The sequence below is a fragment of the Triticum dicoccoides genome, chromosome 3B, assembly GCF_002162155.2.
Source record: "Triticum dicoccoides isolate Atlit2015 ecotype Zavitan chromosome 3B, WEW_v2.0, whole genome shotgun sequence".
NCBI lineage: Eukaryota > Viridiplantae > Streptophyta > Magnoliopsida > Poales > Poaceae > Triticum > Triticum dicoccoides.
The window spans coordinates 106,820,183-106,831,170 of NC_041385.1; the positions used below are offsets into that span (position 1 = coordinate 106,820,183).

The 10,988-nt window shown below is 46.4% G+C and overlaps 1 protein-coding gene across 2 annotated transcripts; it reads left to right on the forward strand.

The window, feature by feature from the left end:
- The first annotated feature begins 5,395 nt into the window (after positions 1-5,395).
- On the forward strand, positions 5,396-8,405 carry LOC119275040 (PRA1 family protein F3-like). 2 transcript variants are annotated; one of them, XM_037555815.1, is made up of 2 exons: positions 5,396-6,032; positions 7,870-8,405. In XM_037555815.1, exon 1 carries the CDS (start codon positions 5,459-5,461, stop codon positions 6,029-6,031), a length of 573 nt encoding a protein of 190 aa, XP_037411712.1. In that variant the 5' UTR covers positions 5,396-5,458; the 3' UTR covers position 6,032; positions 7,870-8,405. The 2 variants fall into 2 exon arrangements, with proteins under 2 accessions (XP_037411712.1, XP_037411711.1); XM_037555814.1 differs by having other exon boundaries at positions 5,398-6,059.
- The last annotated feature ends 2,583 nt before the right edge of the window (positions 8,406-10,988 follow it).

Genomic DNA, 10,988 nt, shown 5'->3' on the forward strand with positions numbered 1-10,988 from the left:
GCCAGGGACTAGGGTGTGGCTGCCCTCCCTCCCCCCTTCTTTATATAGGGGCCCTGGGGGGGCACCGGCCCCCTAGAGATCTAATCTACAGGGGGAGGGCGGCGGCCAAGGGGGGACTTGCCCCCCAAGTCAAGTGGGGCGCCCCCCACCCCTAGGGTTTCCAACCCTAGGAGCAGGGGGAGGCCCAAGGGGGGCGCACCAGCCCACCTGGGGCTGGTTCCCTTCCCACTTCAGCCCATGTGTCCCTCCGGGATAGGTGGCCCCACCCGGTGGACCCTCGGGACCCTTCCGGTGGTCACGGTACAATACCGGTGACCCCCGAAACTTTCCGGGTGGCCGAAACTGGACTTCCTATATACAAATCTTCACCTCCGTACCATTCTGGAACTCCTCGTGACGTCCGGGATCTCATCCAGGACTCTGAACAACTTTCGGGTTACCGCATACTAATATCTCTACAACCCTAGCGTCACCGAACCTTAAGTGTGTAGACCCTACGGGTTCGGGAATCATGCAGACATGACCGAGACAGCTCTCCGGCCAATAACCAATAGCGGGATCTGGATACCCATGTTGGCTCCCACATGTTCCACGATGATCTCATAGAATGAACCACGATGTCGAGGATTCAGGTAATCCCGTATACAATTCCCTTTGTCAATCGGTACGTTACTTGCCCGAGATTCGATCGTCGGTATCCCAATACCCCGTTCAATCTCGTTACCGGCAAGTCACTTTACTCGTACCGTAATGCATGATCTCGTGACCAAACACTTGGTCACATTGAGCTCGTTATGATGATGCATTACCGAGTGGGCCCAGAGATACCTCTCCGTCATACGGAGTGACAAATCCCAGTCTCGATCCGTGTCAACCCAACAGATACTTTCGGGGATACCTGTAGTATACCTTTATAGTCACACAGTTACGTTGTGACGTTTGGTACACCCAAAGCACTCCTACGGCATCCGGGAGTTACACGATCTCACGGTCTAAGGAAATGATACTTAACATTGGAAAAGCTCTACCAAACGAACTACACGATCTTGTGCTATGCTTAGGATTGGGTCTTGTCCATCACATCATTCTCCTAATGATGTGATCTCGTTATCAATGAAATCCAATGTCCATAGTCAGGAAACAATGACTATCTGTTGATCAATGAGCTAGTCAACTAGAGGCTCACTAGGAACATGTTGTGGTCTATGTATTCACACATGTATTACGATTTGCGGATAACACAATTACAGCATGAACAATAGATAATTATCATGAACAAGGAAATATAATAATAACCATTTTATTATTGCCTCTAGGGCATATTTCCAACACTACACTTCCACCAAGAAAAATTTATTCTCCCCACTAATTGATACGTCTCCAACGCATCTATAATTTTTGATTGCTCCATGCTACTTTATCTACTGTTTTAGGCAATATTGGGCTTTATTATCCACTTTTATATTATTTTTGGGACTAACTTATTAACCGGAGGCCCAGCCCAGATTTGCTGTTTTATGCCTATTTCAGTGTTTCGAGGAAAAGGAATATCAGACGGAGTCAAAATGGAGCGAAATCAACTGGAGAAGTTATTTTTAGAAGGAAAGCCACCCGATGGACTTGGAGTGCACGTCAGGGGAGTCCCGGGCTGCCCACGAGGGTGGGGGGCGCGCCCACCCCCTAGGGCGCGCCCCCTGCCTCGTGAGCACCCCGGAGGTCCAGCGACGTACCCCTTGCACCCATATATACCTACGTACCCTAAAACTTCCAAAACAGAAGATAGATCGGGAGTTCCGCCGCCGCAAGCCTCTGTAGCCACCAAAAACCTCTCGGGAGCCCTTCCCGGCACCCTGCCGGAGGGGGGAACCCTCACCGGTGGCCATCTTCATCGTCCCGGCGCTATCCATGACGAGGAGGGAGTAGTTCACCCTCGGGGCTGAGGGTATGTACTAGTAGCTATGTGTTTGATCTCTCTCTCTCATGTTCTCTCTCGTGTTCCCTCTATGGCACGATCTTGATGTATCCCGAGCTTTGCTATTGTAGTTGGATCTTATGATGTTTCTCCCCCTCTACTCTCTTGTGATGAATTGAGTTTCCCCTTTGAAGTTATCTTATCGGATTGAGTCTTTTATGAGAACACTTGATGTATGTCTTGGTGATCAACTTGCGGGTTTCGTGACATTGGGAACCTATGCATAGGGGTTGGCACACGTTCTTGACTCTCCGGTAGTAGCTTTGGGGCACTCTTTGAAGTACTTTTATGTTGGTTGGATGAATCTGAGATTGTGTGACGCATATCATATAATCATGCCCACGGATACTTGAAGTGACAATGGAGTATCTAGGTGACATTAGGGTTTTGGTTGATTTGTGTCTTAAGGTGTTATTCTAGTACGAACTATTTTATATATCGATCCGAAAGAATAACTTTGAGGTGGTTTCGTACCCTACCATAATCTCTACGTTTGTTCTCCGCTATTAGTGGCTTTGGAGTGACTCTTTGTTGCATGTTGAGGGCTTGTTATATGATCTATCTATGTTATTATTGTTGAGAGAACTTGCACTAGTGAAAGTATGAACCCTAGGCCTTGTTTCCTACCATTGCAATACCGCTTACGCTCACTTTTACCGCTCGCTAACTTGCTGTTTTTATTATTTTAGATTACAAAAACCTTTATCTATCATCCATATTGCACTTGTATCACCATCTCTTCGCCGAACTAGTGCACCTATACAATTTGCCATTGTATTGAGTGTGTTGGGGACACAAGAGACTCTTTGTTATTTGGTTGCAGGGTTGTTTGAGAGAGACCATCTTCATCCTACGCCTCCTAAGGATTGATAAACCTTAGGTCATCCACTTGAGGGAAATTCGCTACTGTCCTACAAACCTGTGCACTTGCAAGCCCAACAACGTCTATAAGAAGAAGGTTGTGTAGTAGACATCACTAATCTCTTGCGGATCTTGTTACTCTTGGGTTTTTTGGCACCCTAGATGGAAGATGTCACCTTGGAACCACATTCCATTGTGGTGAAGCTTTGTGGTGGTGCTGGGACCCTCCAATTAAGTTGCGGAGAGAGCCCCAACCTTATTTGTAAAGTTTCGGTTGTCGTCTTCAAGGACACCGCTAGTGGATTCACGACATCTTGCATTGTGCGAGAGCGTCAGGAGAATACGGTGGCCCTAGTGGCTTCTTGGGGAACATTGTGCCTTCACACCGCTCTAACGGAGATGTACCTTTCCCAAAAGGAGGAAATTTCGATAACACATCGTCGTCTTCATCATCTTCATTTGTGGTTACTTCTTACCTTTACTTTATGCAAGCATACATCATTTTTGTATCTTTTGCTTGCTTGTGTGCGTGTTGTCGTGGTTGTCATATAGGTTGTCCACCTAGTTGCATATCTAGACAACCTATTTTCTTGTCAAGCCTTAATTTACAAAAAAAGTTAAAAATTATTAGTCGCCTATTTACCCCCTCTGGTCGATCATATCGATCATTTCAATTGTGTTAGTGCTTGTATGCGTAGTGTCTTGGTCGCTCTGGTCCAGTTTGAGCACCTTAGTAGTCTGTGTGCATACTCTCTACCTCTCTTTCTCTAGTGTATTGTATTTACCTAAATGTGCACTGTTGTGTGCTTGACACTTCTCCAGTACCTAGTGTTTGTAGTCATCGCTAGGTGGTTGATGATTCTGGATGTAATTTTTATTATTTCTTATGTTTTACAATGTCGCGAGAGTTTTTTTAACACACTACAGATGCGAGCACTCATATATACGCACATACACTATGCACACATGCACACCTCACCCTTTCTTTAAACGAGAATACATTAACATCATAAAGATACCAATTACACCCAACCTCTGCACCAACAAGATATCAAAAGACATCAAGGATGCACACAACCAATAACAAAAAAAGAGAAGTAAAAAAGAAAGACCCCGTCATAGTGATGAAACACTCGCAACAACAACACTCTAACCACCACCAAAGACGACGCCTCCAAGAACGACGCCTTCAAAAAGGAAACAATGCACAAGCGTTGTCGTCGCCTCATCAAAGATTTTGAGTTTTCACTCTGGAGAGAGTTTGAGATCACAAAAACAATGCCTTCGCAAGACCATTGCCAAGTTCAACCAATGAAGGCCAGACCTTGGGTTTTCACCCCCGAGATTATGGCTCTGTACTGGAGAAGTACCCCCCAAAATGTTGTCTACCTATGTTGCCGTCCCTCCTGTCAAAGCCGCCGCTACAAGCCCTCAACATCCGACACACAGGGAAAAAAACATGTGGCGCCATTCTTCAACGCAACCAAAACTCCTCTCCGCCAATACAAGTATCCGATTGCACCCACCATGACTTTCTTCACCACTGTCAACGCCGTGGAAATCTATACTTAAACATGTCCCATGGAACCGCCAAGACAGCGAAGCTTCGCGCCATGCCCTCATGAAGCCTCTCTGGCCGAAGATGAGGGATCGCCGGACCGGATCAATTCTGATGCAGATATCTAGTGACGCCATGCGCCAAGAGCTGAGATCTCCGAGAGGAAGACCAGAACTCGTCGCTGTCTAGATCGAGGAGGCCGAAGCAGATCAAAGTTTCGAAGATCGAAGAACAACAGGGCCAAAACCCAGGCGGGCTCCCCTGGACCCCGATGGACTAGATCTGGGCAGTAATCCCGCCGGCCGCTGCCGCAACCAGCCCTCCACAACCGGAATGAAGAACCGAAGACTGGTTGCCTCCGAGCTCTGCCCTGGCGCCGTCACGCCCTAACCCAACGCTGGGCCCCCGCCCAAGATCGCTGTCCCGTGTCGAACCCCCACACCTGGAGAGGAGAGAGGGCCCCGCCGCACACCCTACCCCTATGAGCACCTTGAAGAGACTGAGCCAGCATATCATCTTGAGTTTTGCAAAGTCACCATAGGCATCTCGTAGTCGACGAGAACGTCTCCTCTCACTGAAAGGGTATCGCCGAAAATTCTAAAATAAATCAAAAAAAATGCGAGCATCAGTACTTAAACTCTCATGCGCTCGGAATACCACTATCCTTTTATGGTTTTACCATCCAACCACATGTTGATTCGATACTACCCTGAGAATTGATCAACAGAGAAGTTCTCTCAAAAAAGAAATTTCCAAACACCGGCACCGGTAGCGATGATAACATTGTTTTCTTTGTTCCATACGGTGGTGAAATTCGGGGAAATCGCGAATTTACAAAACAGGGGCTGTCGCCGTCTAGAATGCCCTCGAAATTCACGTCGTCGTGTCGTGTAACAGGAACCAATCCAGCACGGCAGCGTTCCCCACCCTCGCGTCGCATCCCGATTCGTTAATCCCATCGCCCTTGCCCGATCCCTCTCGAGTCTCCTCCCTCGCCTCCCCCGTCCCCTTCCCCTTCCCCCTCTCGGATCCGACCCCCCGCGGCCCGCCCCTCGCCGCCGGCGACCATGTCCAAGTACGGCACCATCCCCACCTCCTCCTCCGCCGCCGCGGGGGCGCCTCACCTCGGCGGCGCCTCCCCGCTCGACTTCATCTCCCGCGCCAAGGCCCGCGGCGCGACGGCGCTGGCCACCCGCCGGCCATGGCGCGAGCTCGCGGACGTGCACGCCGTCGGGCTGCCCCCGAGCCTCGGCGACGCCTACCTGCGCGTGCGCGCCAACCTCGCCCACTTCGCCATGAACTACGCCATCGTCGTCCTCGTCGTCGTCTTCCTCTCCCTCCTCTGGCAGCCCATCTCCCTCATCGTCTTCCTCGTCTGTATGGTCGGCTGGCTCGTCCTCTACTTCCTCCGAGACGAGCCCATCGTCCTCTTCGGCCGCGTCGTCGGCGACGGCGTGGTCCTCGCCGTGCTCGCTGCTGTCACGCTCATCCTCCTGCTGCTCACCGGCGCCACCACCAACATCCTCACGTCGCTGCTCATCGGCTTCGTGCTCGTCGTGGTGCACGCCGCACTGCACAAGGCGGAGGACAACGTTGACGAAGAAGTCGGCCGCTGGTACGCGCCGGTGCCAGCGCAGTAGTGTGAGATCGCTCGCCCTCCAACTCTTGGTTCGTGGTCCGTCCATATTATTGTTCAGTCCCGTGTATGCATTTCGGTTCTTCCCACTGCTGGATGGTGTACAATTTGTCAATGTGTTCTTGCTGTGCTATTGTCGTTCCTGAACATGAATGCAAGGGATGATGCTTATCTTCCCGAATTTTACCTGTGTAGTTGATTGCTGTGAGCAGCTGAGTGTGCAATTGGGTCTCAAACAGTCACGGTCATGCTAAGCGTTCAGTTTGTTTGTCATATAAATTACCTGGTCAGGCAGATTCCTTTTTTGTTCCGTGGGTAATCGAGATGTTGCCTTTACAAAGTGAGATTGAGACGTCTTGCAGTTCCAGAAGTCCCTTAAACTGCATTGTACCTGGCTTATCACTAACTTTTAGAAAGGAAGAAAAGAGATATCTAAATGGTGGTTGGTCTAAAATATCTCTAAATGTATCTGCTAGCTCTGCCAGAATTTCATAAATGGTTCAGTGAATGTAGTTTGATTGACAGAGTTTGCGGTATACGTTGTCACTATCAGGCTGTCCAATCTGATAAAAATAGTTTTAGCAATCATATCATCTCTTTACACCCTGTAACCATAGTGTAGTTCCCTGTTTATAGTTGCGGATCGTGTATCTATGTGCTTGTTTTTCACGGAGGGCAGAATCATTGTAAGTGCCAGCCAGAAGAAGACGGATATATGCAATTTGGAAATAATCCGAGAGACAACCCTGGCCTGACAGGCCCTACACTAAGAGTCTTCTGGAAGTAGTGGGAGGCAATTCCTTGCCCACTGCTCTTCCCACCAGGGAGGTACAGCTAACTAGCAATTGAATTGAGTTAGCTTAGCTGTTTGTTGGGTGCAGAGTATTTTAAACTTTGAAATCTGAAGAAATCTTAGTTTTAGAGCTCAATCATCATGCTGTAAAATTCATTTTGGTGGTTGGTACTTGCACCACACTTCTGAAGGGTCTGTATTTTGCAGTTTCTTTTTTGAGTTGCTGTGTATTCTTTCTAGACTTAGTAATCATCCTTATGATTATTTAGAGGAACAAATTTCTGTAGTTACAGTTTTACGATTTTACTTAATTTGATGGCAACGTGAGTAAATTATTTCACTTGTTTCTCAAGTTGGTGATTGTTGGTGTGATTTAAATGAGATAGGGAGTAGTTTATTACTTCGACGTTTATCTGGTTGTCTGTTAGGTCTGGTCACTAGCATTTCATTTACCATGGTTTCATGACCATTCTTCGCGTTCTGGTTGCAGTTCACAACTAGCATATGCATCATTATTATTCTCTTTAACTTGAGCACGGCAATATTATGTTAGTACCAAAGTTTCAGTGAGTTGAAAAATGAACTTGTATTTGCCAGTTGGATTTATTGTTGTTGAATATTGATGCTAAAAGTTCATGAATATGAAAACAGCAATTAGCATGTATGTAAAAAACAACAACCTCATCCGTATCTAGGAATATTGTGCTGAATAATTTTACCATTTATTGCATCATTCAGTTCCGGACCAGTAGCTGCCTTCTTTTAAAAGCGAGACTAGATTGTGTGTGACTTGTTTGATTGTGCACCCATCAGGGTGATTTAAAAGTTCACTCAGGCAAACTTTGTAAGACAAGACGTCTAAAGAGAACCAAATGAGCAATAATGTAATGTTGGCATGCATAATGGCCTTCAAGAGAGTGCTGGGAAGGGCAAAATAACCACGAAAGTTGGAACGAACAATGGTGTGCAGTTTTGTTTTAATATGGTAATTTGCTTGTGTGTGTAGTCCATGTGAAAACTGACTGAGATACCTGCCTCCGTTTTTGCAGGGCCTGAGTGTGCTTGATTCTCCTGGTCCTCCCTTTGTCCTCAAGTATTCTATGAGTGTAAGTTTAGTATTGGTATATGGTCTCGGCCCAGTCAGGATGAAGAACTTGTAGCTGGTGGTTCGTCTTCCGCATGACGCTGGTTAATCTGAAGCTTTTGATCCAGTGATGATGGAAGGTTGTAAACTTTGGTCGTTGCGTACAGTTCAAAGATTTTCTCTTGTTTACATGTACCAATTATGGGAGAGAACGAATCTGCACTCTGAAGTGTGAAAACTCAGCTGGCAGGGACCCTCTGTGAGGCTGGTATACATTACTTGGTGCTGGCAATTTCTGATCTGCTCACATGGTTTCATCTTGTATGCACACGGTTTTGTTTGAAAGAGATTGTCCATTCCGTGCCAATTAACCGCGCGGCTACTATCTACAAGCTGTCGGACATCTCAGGAAGTCTATGTAGGAAATTGTTTTACTCTGTTCATTTTATTTACTATATATCTTCTGAAATACGGGATGTGTATTGTTGATCTTTTCTTGTATACCCTCTGTGTAACTTAATATAAGACGTTGTTTTGATACTATGACAGTGTCAAAAAACATCTTACATTTTGATAGAGGGAGTATGTTCCATTTTATCTGCGCCTTCGGCATCAATATGCACTTGTGCCTCACAAAGCCCAACGTCCAGTGGCTGAGACGGGGGACATAAATCTTCTCTTGCTTAGATGAGGAGTTAAGTTCATGAAAGGAGTTATAGCTACTAAACTCCTCAATGTACCATACCATCTTGCAGCTAAGCTTCTTTTGTCTAATTGCTTAGCAACTAAACTCCTTCATGCTTGGTAGTTTTGTACAAGCTAGCTTGCAAAAGTTACAGAGGGAGCATAAGTTTATACTCTTGGCATCATTTCTTTTCGGGTCACCAAAATGTTCTTATCTCCTTAATTGCTTTGCCATGTCGGTATTTCAACTATGTGGCATGATTAGCACCGGTACATCCAGTCACCACCAATCCTCCCTCCCTTGCCTCCGACTGTTCCATGCCGTGGGGAGGAGATCTCCTCTTGTTCGTTGTGTAGGCTATCTTTGGTTAGATTTTTGTTTCACTGCAAAGTTGCTCCGACGGGGTGTCGTATTATCTTGATTAAAAGTCATGCGGCTCCAGGCTAAATTTTGTGTTTTGACCTTTTTGGCGTATAAAATCGGGATCTGGCCCTGGTATGGATTTTTTTTTGAGATTTGACCCTTTTAGCTACCGGCGGAGGCCCTGGTGGTAGAGATGTAGACTACCGCCGCCACCCCTCGCGGTAGGTTCTGTTGATGGCCGTTAATGGGCGCTGATGTGGCAAAGTGACCTACCGCCGCAGGCTCCGACACCCTACCGCCGAGGTCTCTGGCGGTAGGGTCCTGGAGGATAAGGTTTGGTGGGGTTCACTCACCATCCACCCACTCCACTCATCTTCTTCCCCGAGCTCTCACTCTCTCCCCCTCTTCTCCCCCACCCAAGCACCCACTAGATCCCCCTCCATTGCTTGAGATTTGCCCCTTGGATCGAGGCCATTTGCATCACCAAAGGTGCCTCTCCCATCCCCCCTTTATTTGGTTGGTTCAAATCATTTGCTCTCTCCATGCATGCGAGTATATATTTTGCATCTATACAAGGCCACCAATAGTAATCGAGGCAAAGTTAATGATATTTTCTCGTACTAACAACATGTTTAATACTTGCATGCATGCAGTCATAATGACAGTCAGTTACTTCCTCCGCTCAGTTTCTTTGCATGCATGCGAGTATTAATGATCCCGGTAAACCAAAAGAAAATTTGACTTGTAAAGCAAGCATTAAATTTTACATTGGTACATGTAATTCGAGTTTGTGGCCTTGTATACAAAAATGGAGGGAGTATTTTTGTTGGAATCAACAAGTTTTGCAACCCCCTAGTTCTTCCTCTAGTTTAGCATTTATTGTGCATTTATGGTGCATTTATGGGTCATTTATGGTGCATTAATGGTTGACCTAAGTAATATGTGTCACTCTTTGTTGTGGCAAGCTAGCTTAAGTGTTAGGGTTAGGGGTTTAGTTAGGTTAGGGTTAGTGCTAAAGGTATAGTAGTTGTTAGATTCAAAATCTTATATTTTAGATAGTTCATCCATATGAAATGACCGGTCCATGGATGACTCAATTTTGTTCCATTGTTTTTAGATGGATAAACTAGTGAATGTGCATTATTTGGGCAAGGCGGATTTCATGGATGGAAATGCCGACGAAGGGGAGGAAGCCATGGTTTTTGACACAAGCCCGAGCTATGATGATATTGTCGTGAAAGTGAGAAGCGTCCTCTATTGGATTAACCCAAGTGATGGTGTGAAGCTTGTTGGGCGATATGATGTGGGAGTGGGAGTAAAATCCCGATTAAAGAGTATGCCCATCACCTCTCAATTGCATTGGGATGTGTATAAGGAGAAAGTTGTATTAACCCAAATTTGTCTTTATAGGCATGGCTTCTTCCGGTTCCATGACGAGGCCACCGTGTGCTAACCGCGAGGACATGCCAGACAAGTGGACAGACGCCCAATTAGATAAGGTGAAAGACAAAGATATGAGAACTCCATCATGTTGGTGTGGAGATGTTTGCAAAGTTAAGGTATCCACCGACTACAATAAATCATGGACGGAAGGAAGAAGATATTTTGTTTGTCGCAACTATGCGTACGATTGTCCTTGTCCAGCTCACGCCTATGATGTACTGCCGGTAAGTTGTTCAAGTTCAAAGAGTATTTAACCGTTGCTACAACTTGAATCTATCTTACTAATGACCACATTTGTTCTTTATTCGTACGTAGTCGCCGCCTCCACTTTGTAAGTACTTCACATGGATAGATCAAGATGTGCCAGAAGATGTTAAGAAAGATCAATATCGAGATTGTCTAAGGAGGCAGCGGTTGTTTGAAGAATCATTTCAGAGAGGCTTGGATGAAGAGCGTCGTGAAAAGGAGTGGATGGAGCGAAAGAAGTGTAAGGAGGAGAGGGCACGCACGGAGAAGATTGCTTGTTAAGAGGAGAGAGAAAGAAAGCTTGCAAGGGCTCGTGAAGCCCAAGAGGAGGACAAGGCACACGACAA

What these genes read in the sequence shown, in the direction of transcription:
- LOC119275040 (XM_037555815.1), top strand. Translation starts at nt 5,459, where the DNA reads ATGTCCAAGTACGGCACCATCCCCACCTCCTCCTCCGCCGCCGCGGGG.